Source organism: Lampetra planeri, unplaced genomic scaffold (genome assembly GCF_965212315.1).
Source record: "Lampetra planeri unplaced genomic scaffold, kcLamPlan1.2.h2 scaffold_1115, whole genome shotgun sequence".
Lineage (NCBI taxonomy): Eukaryota > Metazoa > Chordata > Hyperoartia > Petromyzontiformes > Petromyzontidae > Lampetra > Lampetra planeri.
Window position 1 is genome coordinate 1 of NW_027613826.1, and position 21,289 is coordinate 21,289.

At 43.3% G+C, this 21,289-nt stretch overlaps 1 protein-coding gene across 1 annotated transcript in view; it reads right to left on the reverse strand.

Annotated features, from left to right (window-relative positions):
- Positions 1-348: 348 nt before the first annotated feature.
- Positions 349-21,289, reverse strand: part of LOC144738662 (neural cell adhesion molecule 1-like) — a 32,349-nt gene continuing 11,408 nt past the window's right edge. Inside the window, exons 8-20 of the mRNA XM_078621653.1 lie at positions 15,420-15,449; positions 12,236-12,386; positions 11,759-11,946; positions 11,447-11,543; positions 10,725-10,895; positions 9,369-9,494; positions 9,205-9,207; positions 5,224-5,348; positions 4,951-5,131; positions 2,926-3,124; positions 2,056-2,172; positions 679-1,394; positions 349-632 (exon numbers count right to left, since the gene is read on the reverse strand). Coding sequence (XP_078477779.1) covers positions 349-632; positions 679-1,394; positions 2,056-2,172; positions 2,926-3,124; positions 4,951-5,131; positions 5,224-5,348; positions 9,205-9,207; positions 9,369-9,494; positions 10,725-10,895; positions 11,447-11,543; positions 11,759-11,946; positions 12,236-12,386; positions 15,420-15,449 — 2,388 coding nt within the window. The remainder of the gene's footprint in view (positions 633-678; positions 1,395-2,055; positions 2,173-2,925; positions 3,125-4,950; positions 5,132-5,223; positions 5,349-9,204; positions 9,208-9,368; positions 9,495-10,724; positions 10,896-11,446; positions 11,544-11,758; positions 11,947-12,235; positions 12,387-15,419; positions 15,450-21,289) is intronic.

Here is a 21,289-nt window from a genome sequence, read left to right on the forward strand (position 1 = left end):
GTTACGTTTATGAAAATGTTGTACACTTCAAAAATGAGGCCTGAAATGTCAGGCCTCAAGTGCCACAACATTTGTGGCTTCAGGGGGCTTTTCTCTCCTGGTGAAGAACAAAAGACCCAAAGATGGAGAAATGTCACACTACAGCTTAAAAACAGAACCTTTGTATCACTCCTATGTCAAAATCCAAGTTATCATGTGAAGTACTTCAGTGCATTTACCACAGTTTACCATTAACAATATTTCATATTGTGTGATCAATGGCAAGATGTGGTGGTGAATGAATGGGTGCTCAAGTCACACACATACACAACCACACACACACACACACACAAACACAGAGATAAATCTCTAGAGGGAGCCGTACTCATCGTTGACAGGAGAAGCAGTCTTGGCCAGAGTCTCTGATGCTTCCAGAACTGGGTGTGAGGGGGGCCGGTCTGCTTCATCTCCGTTGGGCAGACATGGGGCTGAGGGCGGGCTGTCTAAGCTAATGAGGTCTGCGGGGCTCTGTGGGGACTGTCCCTCTGTCCCGTTACTCAGCTCGAACTCAAAACCTGCGTTCTTCAGTCCCATGTCGGGGGTTAGGAGATCGTACATGTGTGACGGGGACGGGAGGAGACCGGGCCTGACGGCTGGAGACAGGGGGGGTCGCAGGCAGGGGAGAGGATCGGGGAGCACCAGGGACATCTTTGTCAGTGGGTGTGTCATCGTTGACAGTTGGGTCAGAGGATTCTTTCCTGCCGACGACAGGAACGCTGCACCCGGACACCGTAGACTCAGGGTCTGGTTCTGTAGGAGCAGAGGCTGTAACCATGGAGACGGGTCGGACCGGTGCGTCTACGGCTGCCGTGTCTGGGGGCTGGGCAGTCTGGGGGATCGGTGGTCGTGGAGCCAGTTTCTTGTTCTTGGTTTCTAGACTCAGTGGAGGGGGTGAGGAGGAGACGGCGAGTGGGGACATGGGAGGGCTACTTTTTGCATTCAGAGCGGCGAGTTTAGGCGAGTGCCTACGCTTGGGTGGTATCGGTGTCCCAGGTTTCTGAGTGCGTTCAGGGGGGCACAGAGGTGGGGGGGTTCTCTCCGGCTCCTCCAGGGAGTTACTTCCTTGTCTTACTAATAGGGCGATTTTAGCTTCAGCAGCAGCAGAGCTAGTGATGGCGGGTGTCATCGTCTCAGAGGTTCTCTCTGGGGTCGGGGCCGGGGCTGGGGCCGGGGCTGGAGGCGACATGAGTGTGCGTGAGGGGTCGTTGGCTGGGGTCGACAGGCTACAAGTGAGGGTGGTGGTCTCACTAGAGGGGCTGTCCTGAGAGGGGTCAATAGTAGCAGTGGCTGTGTCAGAGTTGGTGGCGATGGAGGAGAGGGTGTCCAGTGCCAGAGCAGCAGCATAAGCCGCCAGCCTGAGAGCAGGGAGAGAGCAGAGACACACAGACTAGACACCAGGGTGACTGACAGAGGAAGTGGGGCCTGGACCAGCATGCAAAGGGTTAGTTGACTTTTAACATCCAAACAGACAAAGCAACTTAAAAACAGCAACTACTATGCCTAATGACAAAGAGAGAAAGAAAAAAGGGAGTCATGCTGTGAGTGGACATCCACCCCATACACACACCAACATGAAGTATACTGAATTGATAAAACCATACGAAAAAAGCACCCCCCGCAGAAAAGAACAGAGCCACACAGCATCACTTACAGGGGTTAAACAGTACCAGTGAGGATCTCTTCTAGTACTTTCTAGACTGTGGATATGAGAGATGACCTGCTGACGTTGTCAAATGACTTGAATTGACCACACACAAGAGGACTCAACTGCTTTAACTGGTATTGCTTCAACCTGGATAAAATGCGACACACTCTGGAGGCACAAGAATCAAAACACAAAGGGCAGTAAATCCCTCCGAGAGGGAAACAAAACTGAAGGAAAGTGACGCAGGACTCCACTGAAGAATGATCACAACTGATCCAGTCGTCAATCACATTTTGTCCCATGGAGTGAATTTGATAATTCTTTGAAGTGGAGTGAAAAGAACAACAGCTAAGACGTGTGTTTTCACTTACTCTGGCTCTGTGAGGGGCGTGGTTTCATTGGGCTCCGTCGGTCCTGCTGCGTTATGATTGGCTGTACACTCGTCCTCTGTTCTGACCTCCACTATGGGCTCCTTGGACTCATCTTTCCTGTACGACAGACAGATTGATAAAGACACCTTTAAATAGTTCTTCACCGTGCTGAGGCGACGCGGTATGGAAGGTCAGCTGAGTCACACTCTGAATACTAACCAAGGCTCATTCACACACAGTTGGTGAATTTCATTCAGATGTATCTGAATCTGCATTAGCAACATGTATATTCTCCCCTTATGCATCCAGTTCACTCATTCATTCATGTGTTTGTATAGAATGTCATTTTTCGATTCTTCTGATTTCTGTGTGGTACAAGATGCCTCCTTAACAAAAAGGAATTCATACAGTTGTCTGGGCACTCGTGTCATCTGAGATGACAAACTGAATAGTGATGACAACAGAGTTAGAATCACAGCAGACCACAAACATCCTCATTCACCAGCTGCGGCCTTCGTTTACAGGGACAACGTTTGATTTGCACGGGGCCAGTCAACAACAGTCAGGACTATTCATGACACCCCCACACTGTTCAAGTATTGTCACTAGTATCTGCATTTACAATGATCTACTTTAATATAGTATGATCTTATAATTTAGTAACTATATCACTTCATTATCATTAAAGCAAACACTCAGATCTGGTATCCAGAGTTTGAAATGGATAAAAACATCAAATGTTAGTATCTCTGTAGCTCAAAGACCAACACTAATTTCAACATGTGTCCAGGGAAAAAAAACACATGGCCAGCAGGTAAATCCTCTGACAGGCATTCTCTGTTTCCACAGACAGCATTCTCTCCTACTCACATAAAAGCTGCCTTCCCCTCCTCCAAGTTGTGTCCTTTTGTTCCTGTGTCCGATTTGCCGCAGAGGCACATGATGAGGCCACACTTGTTCACAAAGTAACAGGTGACATCCACAGCGAGCAGCAGGAGGACAAATCCTACAACAAGGATCCCTGCCCAGAGCATGATACCCACGGAGAACGGGGCCTCTCCCTCCAGGTCTGACAAGAGGGAAGAGAACGCAGCAAACACACTTCAATAGAAACCTACATTAGACAAGAACAGACTGCTGTAACACTCAGATAGTTCCATGAAACGGAAAGTACTCACCGGTATGAGAGCTCTTCTAGTTGTCTCAGTGAATAATTACATGCACTGAACTGTGTTGGTTCAGTCTGTTCAGTTGACCATTACAACATACAGTATGTTGAGGTCATACGCAGCACAGTGTTCATTCACATGTATTCAATGCATTTATTTGGTATTAGAAATAAAATGCTAAGCAGATACAATATTGTGTGAGTTACCCAGAAATGTATGAGAAAACGGATGCGTAGATCCTCCGTTTGTGTGGTCCACGTCTAATCACAACTGAAGTCCGTTTACAGAAACCCCCTCAGTTTAGAACTTTTTAGACACCAATTATTTAGAGTTGATCAATATCTGTTATAAAATGACAAATCTATCTAGGTATAGAGAGAGATAGAGGGAGATATTCATGTTCACTTATAAATGTAGAAAATAGAGACATTTTTCAAAGACACTGGATTCACTTGACATGCATGAGAACATCTTGATGTGAGTGTCATTTCACTGTTGCTGTTCACCTCATAAAAAGATGTTGATGTTGTGCATTAATCGAAAGGGTTAAAGTTGTAACTCATCAGGTTGTGAGCGGTGCAACAGTATCATAGTTTATGTAAACAAACATGCAACACACAACAGTCTACAATGTCAATTCCTACATTGTTTCACAATGGTTCCTCTCTCTCCTATGTCGTCTAATACTCTGAGGAACTGACGCTGCACAGAGTTTATGGTCTGTTCTGACGCTGTACAGCACCTCTTCACACCCATAACAGACACGTGTGTTATGTCCGTTTGAAGAGGTGAAGGCGTCCAGAGAGGACGCCAGAGAAAGGCCAGGGCTCCTCTACGTTTATGGTTTGAATTCAGCCACCACACTATGAGTGCAGGAATGCAGTGATGAGGGACAGGATGAGTGACACCAAAGAGCATGTCACAGATGTACAGCCCTGAGTGGCTGGATGGGGACACAGCACAACCCCAGCACAAGTCACACAGGTCACCACCAGTCAATCGCACCAATGTCCAGGACCAGGCAAGAGAGCAGGAACATTGAGAGAAGGACAAGCAGAGGGGAACAGAGAAGACAGGACATTGGGAGGATGAAGGGAAACAAAAAGAGAAGGGTGGGGAAAGAGAGAAAGTGAAAATATGTCAGGTCTGAAGAACAAAAGAGATACATTTAATACTGAGGGGAAAAATCCAGGAACACAACAAAGTCAAAGCAGAGCATGTGGGGGTGGGATGGGGTGGGGGGGTACAGCATGTCTGAGTGGTGACTGAGTGAACTGAGTGAGGTGGGTGGAGGAGAACACATGAGATTGGAAATGAATTGAAAAATTAAAGTGACGGGCTGCAAAGATTGGGAAGCATTTAACATCTAAGCTGTGTGTTTTTTTTAAAGAACACAAGGTTGATCAGTGGTTAGCAGGAGCCTGTCGGAAGGGCGGATTGCACACGAGGCACAAGACAAACTACCCACTCTACAAAGCTGCTTCCACAGGAAACGGGACTAAAGACAACTACCATTAATGGGAAAGAAAGAATGTCGTCATCCTCTGTACAAACTACCTATCCCAGTTATGCAGGAGCAAACTCAAGCTCATTTTCTTCCAAATTTTAATAAATAAACATGTAGGAAACAGATTGAGTTGTCATCCACTTCTCAAACAGAACATGGAATCTGTCTCTGAGCTGTGAGTTTAGCTCCACCGTCTCCTGGGAGTTGACCTGAGCATACCTGGGATGGCAGCAGGTTCCGTGGACGTCCGGATGGACATGGTCGCCGGCTGGGATTTGCCCTTCTGGTTCTCCGCCAGTAAAGAGATGTCATACTCTGTGTCCCACTGCAATCCCCTGAGAACCACGTTCTCAGAGTCACTGGGCATCTTGATTTCCTGTTTCCAGTCCGATGCTTGTATCTAGGGGAATTTTGGACACGGCCAAATGAAACAATACCATTTTTTTCAGAACCCCCGCCAGTCTGGAGCTTCATTCCGTCTGCTGTACTCACTGGTTTGTAGCGGACGAGGTAATGTAAGACGGGTGAGCCGCCGTCATCCTGCTTGATCCAGCTGACTTTGACAGAGTTGCCTTTGGGCTGAAGTGTCAGTTCAAGCTTCGGAGGATTGGGATTTCCTACGTGCAGTCAGAAGCAATGCCCTGGTTACTTAAAGTCATGTTTCCAAGATATGGAAAACTGACATGAGCAAGAAGAAAATGAAAACATTTATTTTAGTAAATGTCCAGTGTGGTTGTTATTATCTTGTTGGATTAATACATCCCCCTTTCTTAATTGCTTACATCTTTTCATGGTTTGACTCCTTCTTTAATCCTAACAGTTGCTGGGAGACATTCAAACGCTGTATTCCCACAATGTCAAACAAAGCCCCGTGAGACAGGACTATTTCTCATGAGCACAATGTGAAATGTTTTAGCACTACAACCTGCATATAAAACACTGAATTTGACTGATAAACCTCGTGTCCACATTCACTTTTACATTCAACACAGGCAACAGTTTTATACATCTGTTTCTATCCTAAATAACCTGTGTTTGAGTCTAATGACAACGTGACAACGTCAGATACAACAGAAGGAGATGCGGTGCGGCTACATGATCACAGATCAATATGGGATATTGCTTTAGTCAAGAAACAGGGGATTGATCATATCATGGACAGACACCTCCACCAACGCCCACCGTACAAAAAATGAAGCCAAACTATATTGTAGATGAATAATGCCATGTTGTGCTGAGGACACAATTTAAACGTGTGCATCAGTGTTAAGTGTTACATTCACCTAAGATGGAAACATGTTCTTTGGTCCAGATCACAGCTGCTGAAATGGGGGGATTTTCTGCCTGAACTGCAACCAGCCACCAGGGGGCGATCTGGGCCTTTTGGCTTCACTTCAGGGAGCTGAGGACTTTTATCAGTACTACATGTCTATGCATACACCTGATTAGTCCGTGCTGAATGAATCACACTGGAGTTGAGGTTAAACATGATGCATAGACATATATATCATCTCAGCACTAATACTAAAGGCTGTGGAGTTAGATGGAGTTGGAGCCAGAGCAAACTGCTGCAGGGAGGTGGAATGACATTGATTGGGATTGGAGAAAACTGACTGGGTTTATAGAAACACAGTCAGTGAATGCTTTAGACGCTCCAGACTCTCTCAGTGTGATGTTAATATTAAACATCTTAAACATCTATGTCCACCATGAAGAAAGCTCTGGCTCCAGTTACCCTGCAGAGGTGTCTGCATGATTGATAAGAAGTCTTGAGGTAGATGTGTGATTATTTGACTATTATTTGATTATATGAGCAGCATTTTATTGTAGGATTCACAGTAAAGACAGCAGCCTTCGTTCACGTCAAGTTACCTTCTGCAGAGTGGAGGGATCATCAGCACCATGCACACATGAGTGGTTGAATGGAAAGATGACAAAGGACATGACAGACCAGATAACATCCACAAGCAGAGGACAAAAAGGACTTGAGGACAAAACAGATACAAATATTTGACGCAGCATCAAATGGTACAGCAGACCCCTAAAAACCAAAACCTCTGCACTACAGAGACATAAAGATTTGCAAGGCAACTGATGGCACAAATTCAAATGTAAACATCCATAAATTGCACCAAATCACTGAGGCCAGGAGGGAAATCTGCAGCTTTTGAAATGGAAAGATTTGTCTTTGATGCTTAATGCTGTTGTTTAAGCCTGTTAATTCACAAGTAGTAAATGACGACATTAATTTTCATATTTTGAACCTTTAGCTCATGGGAGATGGGTAAAATGAAACATGGAGGTACAATGAGTTTGAATTGACCATCAGGGCTTCTTAAACAAACAAACAAACAAACAAACACAAACACACATTATATTACGCTATAAGGTCCATATCAGAATTATGGATGGGATGATCCTGGGAGGACACATCTACAGCAGCACACACAAACCGTCTATGAAATCCTCACTACAGAACAAACCTGTGTCTTCAGAGAAAGAGTTAAAAACCCGGTCTGAAGACATAGACACAGAAGACATCAGCCAATTACAATGACTGACAACATCCGACTGACTGACAGCATCAGATCACAATCACAGTGGAGCATGAATTGTGAATATTAAAGAATGTTCAACTTTTGCCTCTAGTTAGTCTTTCAGATTTAAAAACTGTAAATTTAACTAAATAAATCTCTGCTTTGTGCTTCACATGCCTCTTAAAATCCAGCTATTTGTTAAAGGCACTGCTCAGCTCAGACATTTGAATGTGAAGTGTGTGAGGGGGCTAAAAACTAAATAATACAACTTGGAAACTCACGAGAAGCGTTTTGTTTAAATTTAAATTGTGTTTAAAAAGTGAGAAGTCAAGGTGTTCTACAATTGTCTGCTATCCTATTAGGAGACAAACCAGTGTTAATTACTATGAAATTGAAGTGTCTGATTCAACGGGTAAAATGGCCGGAGGGTGTGACAACAGCCGTAGCTGAATGTCATTTTATTACTTTTGTTCAGTCTCTTCATTCACCAACTAGAATAACACACTGTCGTGTTGCAGCTTAAACCCCTGGTGGTTCCAGCTCATGTATGAATGAAATATGATATAAACAGGGACGGGAGGACTTCACATTCGATGGTCTAAAGCTCAGAGTCCATGTGTCCAGTCCACTGTCAGTGTTGTCATGTTCACATCATGCTCCTTCTCCGTCTAACTATCAAATGTACTTGTTCTTCTCTGGTCGTGTCGGTCTGAAATGATGGAGCGTTGATAGTTAGGTGACGCACACAGAAAACGACCAGAGACCAAAAGAAGCAATGGTCTAAAGTCACCGGAGCACTACAAACACTATGAAAATAGGATTAAATGTGAAAGGTTCTAATTGTGAAACACCTCATGAACAGGATCAGAACCTTGAGGAGCTCCGGCATCCTCACAGCTCATCTGTTATCTGATTGAAAACGGGGTGGGAGGTCCTTAATACGTACTTAATACGTACTTAGTACATACTTAATACGTACTTAGTACGTACTTAATATATACTTCATTGATGGTATGTGTGTGTGTGTGTGTGGTGTATGGTATGTGTGTGTGTGTGTGAGTGTATGGTGAGTGACTGGTGTGTGTGTGTGTATGGTGAGTGTATGGTGTGTGTGACAGGTGTGTATGACAGGTGTGTGTGACAGGTGTGTGTGACAGGTGTGTGTGACAGGTGTGTGTGACAGGTGTGTGTATGGTGTGTATGACAGGTGTGTATGACAGGCATGTGTGTGTGTATGGCGAGTGTATGGTGTGTGTGTATGGCGAGTGTATGGTGTGTGTGACAGGTGTGTGACAGGTGTGTGTGACTGGTGTGTGACAGGTGTGTGTGACTGGTGTGTGACAGGTGTGTGACAGGTGTGTGTGACAGGTGTGTGACAGGTGTGTGACAGGTGTGTGTGACAGGTGTGTGTGACTGGTGTGTGTGACTGGTGTGTGTGACTGGTGTGTGTGACTGGTGTGTGTGACTGGTGTGTGTGACTGGTGTGTGACAGGTGTGTGTGACTGGTGTGTGTGACTGGTGTGTGTGACTGGTGTGTGTGACTGGTGTGTGTGACTGGTGTGTGTGACTGGTGTGTGTGACTGGTGTGTGACAGGTGTGTGTGACTGGTGTGTGTGACTGGTGTGTGTGACTGGTGTGTGACAGGTGTGTGTGACTGGTGTGTGACAGGTGTGTGTGACTGGTGTGTGACAGGTATGTGTGACTGGTGTGTGACTGGTGTGTGACAGGTGTGTGTGACTGGTGTGTGACAGGTATGTGTGACTGGTGTGTGACAGGTGTGTGTGACTGGTGTGTGACTGGTGTGTGACTGGTGTGTGACTGGTGTGTGACTGGTGTGTGACTGGTGAGTGTATGCTGTGTGTGTATGTTGTGTGTATATGTTGTGTGTATATGTTGTGTGTATGTGTTGTGTGTGTGTGTGTGAATGAGAAGTGACCCTCTGATTGTCTGATACGTCAAACACACCCTTGACTAATTCACAGATGACGTTCACAGTCTATAAACACAGCCTCTAACTAGGAAGTGACTGACACACGCCATGCACGTCGCTTTGCGCTTTAGACCGTCTGCTTAGGACCCAATGTGTGACGTAAAACTTACGGACTGGGGCCGTCTTGAAGAACTCGGCAGGGCTACTTTCACCCTGACCCTTCCCGTTGATGGCTGACAGCTTCACTTCGTAGCTGGTCTCTGGCCTTAGGCCTGTGACCGTCACCTCACTGGAGCCTGTAGGGGGAAGTGATGCAATGTCTGCTGAGAACTACTTGGGCAGCAGTAAGATAAAACAAAGTAAGTCATTTCATCACAGTTCCTTTAAGTAAGTGGTTTTCAATCCTGGGGTCTCATTTATAAAACATTACGGAGCAAGTACGCCAAGTTCATGTTCTGATTTATAAAACCATGTGCACACACACAGACCTGTAAGCATTGTTCCGTTCAGAAATCACACACCACCTGGAATGGTGCACACAGGTTCCCGCCTCCTATCCGCCCTGAACACGCCCATTTTCACCATATACAGTCAACGTGGAGCAGATGGATGGAGCTGGCGACCAGTTGGTCTCTGACGTGAACAGACTCCTCCAGCAGCCGGCACCCAGTTTGACACGAGTGTTACTGTTGTTTTTATGTTTACAGCATCAGACTGATGTGACTCTTTGACAGAATCAATAGAATGTACCAGATCCACTCTGAAGGTCGACAGGTCAACGTGTTTCTGAACGGGTTCAGTCAGACTGATCCAAGACACAGTGTGTGTGTGTGTGTGTGTGTGTGTGTGTGTGTGTGTGTGTGTGTGTGTGTGTGCAGTCGTCCACATACAGACAGCTGTCTGATGACTGAGCGTGTATCTGATGACAGAGAACAGTATTCAGAGCTCTTGGACATGACCCAGTCGGGGTGTCTCCTCCTCCTGCGCCACTGTTCAGTCACTATATATGACAGATGGTTCTGGTTGATGGGTTGGTGTCCAAAGGAACCAGTCCAAACACACAACACGTTTTTACCTGGTGACGGTTCCTCCTCACGGCACAGAGCCGACCGATCTCTATCACACACAAGTAAGATTTAACGTTTTACTGAATGTTGTGAATGAAATGTTTGTTATGGAGTTAAATTACAGGTGTAAGGCATCAGCATATCACATCGTTGCTCTCACACGGTTTGGAAAGTCCTCAGAGTGAGAACGGGTATGCAGTTTCTCCTCCCAGGTCATCACAACCTTTATGTCACATGGCGTGTAGCATCTTTTGGTGATCTTTAGTGCATGTGCCATGTTTATAAATCAGAACCCGGTCTGAGGTCCACAGTTTCTCCTGCCAAGTTTTAGTTACACAGATCACCAACTTTGTGTAGGAAGTGACGTACGCCCGCTTTCCTGTCGTCACACATTTCATGATAAATCTAGGTTTAAAAAATTAAAAATAGAAGTACTTTTGTTCCTGTGTGCTGACCCACCATATTGCACCTCATAGACCATCTGCGACCAGCTGCCCCAACCTTGCGTCCTCCACTCAAGCACGTATTTCAGAACAGGAACACCTCCAGTGGATTCTGGCTCCTCGAACTGCATCAGGGCTGTGGTGGAGAAAGCTCTCACCTCGCTGATGGATGGAGAGGATGGCACCTCTTTTGAAGAGAGGAAAGAAGCTATCATGAGAATTTAGATAGGTGATTGTTTTGATGGAGGAGCTTTGATGACAAAACTGCGTCTCATCGATTCCTGCCAGTGAGGCCAGTTTTAAATTCAGTGTGTGGTGTTTTTAATTTATTTCTTCACTGTCCCTCTACTCCATCTCTGAATATTAACTGAATATTAATTCTCATGTTGGCTGACAGATATTATGAAAGCCATTGTCTCTTGTGTTCTTGTTTTTTTTCTATTCAAAGTGAGGGAACATTTCATTCATATCAATTTATTATCCACCTAAACATTGATCAATGTAATCCCTCACATCCCTTATTAGTGGGAAACATTTGTTTTTTGAGCATGGTGCCAAGAAGGCCATTATTCCTAATGTATTTTTATTCATTTGCTATCACAAATAAATTCTATTAAAAGTAATTCATGAAAATATGCACCATACATGAGACATCATTTGCTAATAAGTGATAATGAAAACGTATATATATCAAGACCAGAAGTAAGTAACATTTTGAATTCGAGCATCAGGACTGACCGGCCTGAATGAGGAGAAACTCCTTGGATTCGGTGCCCATCTCATTTGAAGCCGTGCAGTTATAGCTCCCAAAGTCATTTTCAGACTGGGGGGTAATCTAGAGGAGGAAAAAAGACAGCAAGTTTATGTATGAAGGCCATTGTCCCATAACAGATGAACAAACTCGGTTGTCAAACACTCTGGATGTGACCTCTGTTTGTGTTCTACTTTTATTTGCTGGCGTGAGATTTCCTACTACTGATTTATTCATATATTCTTCTCACAGTGGAGCTGAAAGAAAAGCCTTTACTTCAGGCCCCATACTGGATGTACCTGCAGGTAGCTGGCTGACAAAGACCTGAAGACCCTCATATTGGTGGTGTTTGAGTTAGGTAACTGCAGTCCATCTCTCAGCCACACAATGACGACTTCATCTGGATGAGCTTTGACCTCGCAGCTGATGTTGACAGCATTTCCCTCCCAGGTGTACACAGCTACTACACCGTGGATCTTAGGGGCATCTAGAAAATAAAGGGGGCCAAATAAGAAACATTTGACCAAACTGATGACAAGGCTTTATGAGTAAACATGATTCTATGAGATTTAATATCAGCAAGAAATAAAACAGTGTAGGCTGTGGGCCAACATGTGCCAGTTAACATCCCAACATCCCAACACCAGTAACGTCAGCGCAAGTTTAAATCAGGCTTTAGTTTGAACTTCAGACGACATTTTTACACAGTTGTACTTCAGGAAGTGTGTACTGACATATCAAATGCACACTTACATTCAGAGGAGGTAAATACTTACAGCGGACTTCTAGATACGCCGGTTGTTCATCCTCTCCAATGGCGCTGCGCGCTGAACAGAGGTACTGACCAGCGTCTGTATACTTTACATACTTCAGCGTGAGCGAGGACACGCGAGCGTCACTCCTCACAACCACGTTTCCATCCAGACTCTGAGTAGAAGCAGATGAATCAAACAACACTCATCACATTCACATGAGATATTTTCCATGGTAAACAAGCAGAAATGTATGGAGAGACATACTGTAGATAATGAGAGAAAACATGTAGAATGGAGGAAGAAGACACGACATTCTTGATAAAAGTACTGTATGCTCTGCTCTGTAAAGTGTGGAAACACATGGGCACAGTTGACAGCACCGGGGAGCTGATCAATAATGGATGACAGGAAGCACACAGAGTACTTGGAACTTGTGAAATATGCTGATGCGTGAAACAGACATCAGAGCGTTACCTTACATGCAAGGCTTGCATTCTTATACTCACTGATTTTTAGTCAATACAAGTTCTACAAGTTATGTTTTATTCTTGTCTAGTTGACTCCAGTGCTCCTCCTAATAGTTAGTTTCAGTTATGAACAGCAAATGTCTCTTCACACACTGTGAAGAGACATTTAATGTTCATCATCTTCACCTGGAAATGCTGACAGACAGCTGCTGAATGACATGACACTAAAGGTAAAACAACAAAAAGTTTCTCTTTAGAGACCCAGAGACACTTCAGGTAAACTGGATTTTATCCTACATTCAAAAATATTTTTTTTACAACGAACAACGATTTGATTCCAAAGGGAAACGGTTAGATTAGATAAATGCACAGATGTAGGTACAAGTTCAGATAACCTTTGTTCCTTAATCAAGCAGAACATGAGTCCATCCATGTCTTCACACTGTTGAGCATGTTATATTGGTTATATACATTTGTTTTGTTTTATATACATGTTTTACACAGTTTCGTTGGGATCACAGTGGGTATATAGTCTGGTATATGGTACCTACATGCCAACACAGTGTGATTCACAGAATATTTAGTCACAGCTACACCCCCTCAGGATCCAACAAAGGTGGACACATTCCATTTATCTGCCCCTCTCTGTGTTTGGTTTCCTGTAAATTGTTGTTACCCACACACCAGTCAAGCTCTCCGGTTCTCTAACAGACTCTTTCACAATAGTACAAGCTTAGTGAGTAGTACTAAGCTTTGAAAATGTGTCCCGATGAGTCTGCAGACTGGAGTGGAAACTGGTGATCACAGTCACTTATCCCCTGCCTGGTACTATTTTAAGAGATTTATGTTTTAGATGTTCGGTGCTGAAGCAGTAAATCTTTATTTACACCATTTTCTCACATATGTAGGACACATACATGGTGGAAGATGGTGGAAAAAGCTGACGTGGACAGCTATTTCTTTTGCCACACTTATCCTTTCAGAAATAAGCTTCACTTGCTCTCTTACAGAATGATGTAAGAAAAAATGTGCTGATGAGTACATTACTTGGATGAAAATGTCTCCACTGTTTTCTAGACACAACATATATTTAACACACCACATCACATACTGCTTCAATCTGTCCAATTTAATGCATTTCACAAAATGCAAACATTGTTTAGCAGAACTCTTTTAAACAGGGTTTGTGAGTTGGTCCTCTGACATAGTGCTGCAGGACTAAATATCCAAGCACCCCTTCAGCCCCTTTTGGTAGCTGGTGTGGCTTTGATCCAGGCGTTGACTGGTGCTTTTACACAGATTGAATTAGCACCCAGTGTAGGCAACCATGTAAGAGAAATCCAGTTAGGTTGTGTTCACATTCAATGCGTTAAGCATGTCCAGGGCATTCATTATTCATAGCAGGTAGCCGGACTTACACAACACAATACCCTTTTATTCAAACCCCTTTGCAGAAAGCATTTCCCATCAACCCCCTTTTACTACCTCGGTCTTCGGCATCCTAGTGATACTCCATACGATGTAAAGTATGTGTTAAGTAAACTGTTGTGTTGAATGTAAACACTATAAGGTTGACTTGTACTACGTAAGTACCATAGTCATTTGTTGTAATGCAAGTTTCCTTACAAACATTTTGATACAAAAATACTGAATATGTTTGAATGAAAACAAATAAACAGGAAGTCTGTCGTGGCAAGGAAGAGCGAGCTCTCGACAGCTTATTCAGCATCACGAGCAGTGGAGAAAAACATCTGAGCATTAAAAATGATAATACTCTCATACACCTCAGTAGATTCATGTTGTTATTGTTGGTCTTTACGTTCCTGCGTCTCTTCCTAAGGTTCCTATGTTTTCCCCAGTTTTCCTCTCCCTGATGGATAGAGGGTGTTGGGTTGGACAAACTATAAAGTCCATTCAGACAATTGTAATCAAATTCAATTTAAGTTTAATTCATACCAGAGTTTATGAAATTAACACTAGCAAGAAACATGCTCAGCATGCCGCTGATCGTAGAGCAGTTGTTCTCCCCCGTGTCGTCCATCTTGGGAACATCCACACAGTATCATTATTTCAGAGTAGTAATGATTCAGATCTGACCATTGTTGTGCACGGGTCATAATCTGAGGAGTATGCTGCTGAGATGTTACTGAGAAATGAAGCATGGATGAAAATATTTCTAAGGAACACAAATACAGTCATTATTTCCAGCATGTCCTAAATGAGGAAGGCTTCACTTGATGAGCAGTGCTCTCTCACTATTTGAATCGACAAAACGAAAGAGATTTATGGAGAGGATGTTCTAAGACAACACGCATTCCTGACAAACAAGGTATTTCATCTTGTGGTTGAAACAGTGACATGTTGCTGATGAGTTTGCCAACAACTGAGTAGTGAAGTGAAGTTCTGCTCATCTGCAAGCCAAGAAATATGTGTGTATCTGCTGTGCTCTTCCCATATCCAGAAGAGGAAGGTGGGAACAAAATCTTAGAAGATAAGCTTTCTTTTGCCAAACCTTTCCTCTGTAACAGACAGCCAACTGTCCTCTAATACCCGGGGCTGCATACATATTTAGTCAACGTGAGAACTACAGAAACATGAAATAACACCCTAGCCTGCCTGGCTCCTTTCTGACTCTTTTTGAACAGGTATTTCAATCTGCATCCATCCACCACTTGAATGAGACTCCCCTGACATTTAAGATGGATGAGTATAGGGAAAAAGTCATGCATTTAGAATACCTTGTGTTGCTCAGGACGAGTCCATGATGCCTGTAAAAGACAAAGAGAAAACAAAAAAGGGCAAAGCAATTCTTAGAAAGCAGCCCCTTTCCAGACAAAGTGTCCATGATGCCTGTAAAAGACAAAGAGAAAACAAAAAAGGGCAAAGCAATTCTTAGAAAGCAGCCCCTTTCCAGACAAAGTCGGGATGCTTGCAGAGTGCATGCATGAGCTGAGGTGTCCAGTGCCTGAGTTGACAGTCTGAGATCAGTTACAGAATATACTGAGGATTGGCCTTTGCAGACATGCTTATTATGTGACAACAATGTTTTATTATTGATGTATTTTTAGACTCTCCCGGTGTGTCTCTCTGCACTGAATATTGGAGCAACACCGTGGCATCATGACAAATGCTGACAGATAAGAGGGTTATTGGTTTATCAGGAAACTACACTCCACCACAGCGACAGAGATACTGTATGTCTGCCAGCAACAAACATTGTCAGGGCTATAGTCAGTAGATTTACATGAATTTGAAGTCACAGCTCAGTTCCAAAGGATGTTCAATGATAAAAAAACTGCTTACAGCATCTTATAAATACTTTAAGGACATAAACCCAAATGTGATTTTTTGTGTATTATTAGTTCCCTATCTGCCAACTAGAATCATTTGACATCAGCTGGAGTTGACAACATGCAATGTCAGCTGAAATCACAATGACACTGATAAAGCCCAATTCTACATGACAATGTTTCTCACAGCGCATGCAAGGTGGATTTCATGGTGAGGAGAAATCGTTAGGGATGACTATGGGATGTGATGTGATGGGGTGGCTCACGTGGTAAACAAGAACTGAAGAAAAATGGAAAACAACAACTTCCTCTCCTACAACACTGGTAAGTGAATCAAACCATCAATGACATTTGTATTTATTTATTTTAATCAGCCCCCTCAATACATAATGCCTGTGTGAGTGGGGTGGACTAATATAACTAAACTTAATAGCGAGTTTTACAGTGAGAACCACAGCTGACAACAAGATCTTTTTTTTTTTTCCTAAAAGGTCTTCAATTTTTTTTTTATCCACATCAGATCTACAGAACCATGATCCGACCCCAGTTGTGGTGTGTGTGTGTATGCACATGCACTTTACCCCACATCTAAATATGACCCATAATCAGCACGTCTCCAGCGTCGTCCTGTCTCACTGTCATACGGACCGATATATGTTTGTTTACGACGAAAGGATCAACAGCAGATGTAAGCGTGCAAAACGGAAGACACCATAACACAACAAATTCTCTGTAGAACACGGTGATAGTTCCCTTGGGACGTGTCATTTTTACACTTCATTGGTTTTCCTCTTCCATGGAGAATTACTGTCCCACTTTGTTCTGACATGAATCGTTATGCTGGCAACAAGACTCATGGCGAGAAAGGAGACATTCTAACCCACAAGACATATGAAAATCCTATAGGAACCCTTATCCTGCTGGGTATCAGGGGTATCGGGCTGGATATGGATTGGACATGGAAATGGACAAGGATTTGAGTGAAAGAAGCCTCACACCACCACAGCATGGAGCTGGCACCCACTGAAACACCCATTTGTTGTTTGCTTAGAAGTACCGTACATGATGACAACCAAGAAGCAACAACAACAGCAACATCATTTTCCCTTGGAGAGGGTGAGATGAAGGGCTGCAATCTCCAAATTCACCACTAGATGTCAGCAGACTCTACACACTGCTCCTTAAAGGTCAGCTAGTTTCAGATCTGCTCAAACCACTGTTGCATAACAAATTTCTAATGCTCCTATTGGCAGTCTGTATGTTTTAAGAAAGCAACTTTTTTGATTTTCTGCAGTGAAGTCACACTGGGTTTTCAATGAAAAATTTACCCAGACGTCAAAATCTTTTGGCACAATCACAGCTTGAAAACAAAATACATGAAACATTACAATAGGGCAAACCTTGATGATTACGTACAGTTAGTTCATATTTCCATCAATACAAACCATTGTAAAAAACACTGAGTTTTTTGCAGCAAATGAACTCAACTGCTCTGAATCCAACCTACGGTCTTTTGTTTGATCATGGTGAAGGGAATCTTTGTATAGTTATATAACCGGGAGCAGGAGGGGCTTCAGGATGACCCGTTGGTTGTGACGTTAGTTACCACCAAATGCATTGCAAAGTGAATTTTTCAACCTGTTAGATGGCACGACACAGACCGTTTTTTAACACAAAATGTAGATCTTAAACTATACTATTCAAAAAAAGTAGGGGATATTTTATTTTGAGATCAAAATTTTCACATATAGAAAGGGATAAAAAAAGCATGTTTGTATAGTTCCTTACTGTGGAAGCATTTCCAACAAAATTCATCACCCAAAACACATCAATGACACTCTGACGATCTGCACGGGATGCTACTGATGATCAAGGGGGGTCGATCCACAAATTTGCATGACCCAGGTTGGAGCCATTCCAAAGGAAGATTTTGAAGAGAAAGCATCAGATTATCAGTGGTTGAAGTCGTTAAGTTAAACAGAGACCATGCCCCGTCCAACACAGGATGAGAGGTTACTACTTGCTACAGGTTGGCACAAGACAGGTCATTGTGGCAAGGGCATTGAATATTTCCCAGTCTGTCATAACCAGATTATGGTCCAGACATCGTGCTTCAGGGTCTGTTCAGGAATAACCCACGATCCGGTCGACCCAAGGGCAACAATCTCAGGCTCAGCATAGATTCATCCGCACTATTGCCTGGAGAAATCGTAATGGTAAACAACAAATCAGATATGGGCTCAACTTCGAAAGGATACTGGCTTGGTAGTGAGTGGCCAGACCATCAGGAATCGACTTCACATTCTCTGTTTGAGGGATCGTCACATTACGGCCAGACTCCAATGGTGTCGTCATCATCAACGCTAGGATAATCGCCCATGGAAACACGTAATGTTCTCAGATGAGTTTAGGTTCACTGTGGACTTCCTCGACCGACGCAGGAGGGTTTGGCGCCGACATAACGAACGTTTCCATGACGTTAACGTCATTAGACATGATCCGTATGGGGGTGGATCTGTAATGGTGTGGGCAGGCATCACTGCTGCCGGCAGAACAGACTTGCATGATGTTGTTGGGGTGCCAAGATGTTGTCACGGTAGTACTGCCCTGTGACAGGATCGGTACAGATTACCTCTAGCAGCAGAATATCACCAGATTACCATGGCCAACACTCTGCCCGGACCGTTTCCCCATTGAGCATGTCTGGGACATGCTCAGTGTCTGGGACAGCGGATACGCCAATGTCAACAACCTCCTCCGCCAATGTCCAAGAACTTGCTGCAGCATTGCAACAGGAATGGAATAACATTCCCCAAATTGACTCCTAACGAGACGTCCTAGGTCCCAGACGTCCCACGCCAGGTTCAAGCTTGTCTAGCCAACCGAGGGGGTTTTTACCCGCTACTGACTCAGTTTCACAATGGTGGTAAAATTTTGCTGCGTGACCCTGGGTTTGTGTTGACCCTTATTCTGGAGAATCTGTCCTTTACTGACTGCACACAGAGTTTCGAATAAATTGAGAAATTTATCCGACCCGGCCCCGGATAAGCGGACGATAATGGATGGATGGATGGATGGATGGATTGTTTCCTTCCTGAGCTCAAGATCAGCATTTCATTATACTTGTAAATCCCCTTGTATTTTTGAATATTATATTTTCACTATAATGTTAAAATTAAGACCAGGATCAATCATAAAATCTACTAAATCCCCAGTTAAAACAGTTTTACAGCAGCAAAAAAAGTGGTTTTGGGGGATAAGTTATTAATTAACATATTTTATATATGACTTTATAAGACTTGACTCCAACAAATAAAACATCATTACCAGCACTGTCCTGAACATACTTTTTATTATAAATGTTCAGTGTCACTACTCTAATGTGAATTGGAATCTTCTTCAAAAATCCATATGCTGTTTACCCATTAATACGCAGCTCCAGGACAAAACACATTCTGTGTTAGCTATATAAAGTTCTATACAATCTTCTTTTTGTCCTATTTTTTTAACGACTAACAAAATCTACACCTGCGGGCCGACCACACAAAGCTCTTGTGTAAATTTAAGAATGCACATAAATTATGTTTTGTCACTACTGGAAATGACAATCTGAATTCATATTGTGTTCTGTTATGTACACAAGAAGCAGCTGACTTTAATATAAACAAGGCAAAACATTAAAAACACATTTAGTTAAATTAATTGGCAGTTAGTAGGTTTGAGATCCAGATTAGGTTCATGATTGTAGAGTATCTATATGTAAACTGAATCAAATAGATTACACATTCTTTCGACATGTTGAATGATGATAATATAATGATATAATAATACGCTCATTACATGCTGTGCGTAGGGCACTGACTTCTGGGGGGGCACACCAGAAAATAGAAGAAGAATGTAAAAATGATCCACAATAATGATGAAAATGTATGTTCATAAATACAATGTAAACCATTACAATATGTACATCTGCACTTGGTTTTCCAGCCACAGGGACCTTCCAACAGCAGACTGGTGATAGGTCCGGCATTTTCTAAACGATCTATGAGCTGAATCCTCCCTGAACAGCTGAACGGTGTTTTATAAAACGAATGCCAAATGTTGCTGTGTACAACGGCAGGTGGAAGTGATGCAGGGATTCAGTGTGATTGCAAACATGCCACAGACTGCACACGGTCCACATTAAGGCTCCATCTGGTGATGACTCTGCTGACAAAAACTAGAAACAATTGAGCAGCTGATCTGTGATGCACACTGAGGTCTCCCAATTACGCCAGCGACGGCCTTGTCTAGATATTTTATCTGACCGACAGTTGATCTGCATTGATCTGTCAGTTTAAAACCGCTCAGGTCTGATGTTCAGTGTGTAAATCCATCCACAGTGAATCAGACCATCAGTGAACGTGTTCTGCTTCATCTCTGTAACAAAATCCTACTGGAACTGTGTCGTGGAAAAGAACCATCCAAAAAAACCCCAATTGAAACAGTGGTGGGTACAAAAATGTCACCAACAAAAATGAACCTTAACCAAAAGTAGTGAGTACATGTACTCCACACCCCCCCCTCGTGTGACTGACCCGAGTGCACGCATGTTGTAGCATGTGCACATGCTGAAAGACACCTCTTACCATCTTCATCAACGGCCAAATACTGCACCTTCGACTTTTGACCCGCGCTTTTTTTGGTGAGTGGTCATTTTCTTTCGCTCCATCATGTCTGACCGACACACTCAGAGAACACAGAGTTTGTTCACAAGTTGGACGGCGAGGGCGCAATGGTGAGAAAATGACAACTACACCTGCATCTAAAGCAAAGACACTTGCACATCCAAATCGGGCCCCAATGTCATTACAACCTTGTCTTCCTGTCTTTTGACTTACATGTCCTAATAGCAGCTCCCAGCCAAGGATAAGTCTGCATGTTGCTGATTCTCCTCGGGCGTGTTCCTTTCAGATTTAATGGCATTTAGCCACAGCCTATTTAGGTGAGCATCTAGCTAAACATGAATGCACAGTCTATTCCACAGGTGTATCACATTACTGTAATTTGACTGAAAATTCAATTATTACAACTGCACTAGTGACATAAAAAACAAAACAATTTTGAAATGAAGCTGAAGTGAAAGCTCCTGCATGATGCTGTGACGTTTTTCCCATTACGCCCAGAATCCTTCTCTGGGTGTGTAACTGCATTTTTACATCTTACAAACAGCATGCAATGTGGTCTGTTATCGAATTTTGCTTGTATATTCACGTGTGGGATTCAAGGACTAAGTGTGTGTTTCCACAGGCCTGCTACTGAACTGAATGTATAGCATT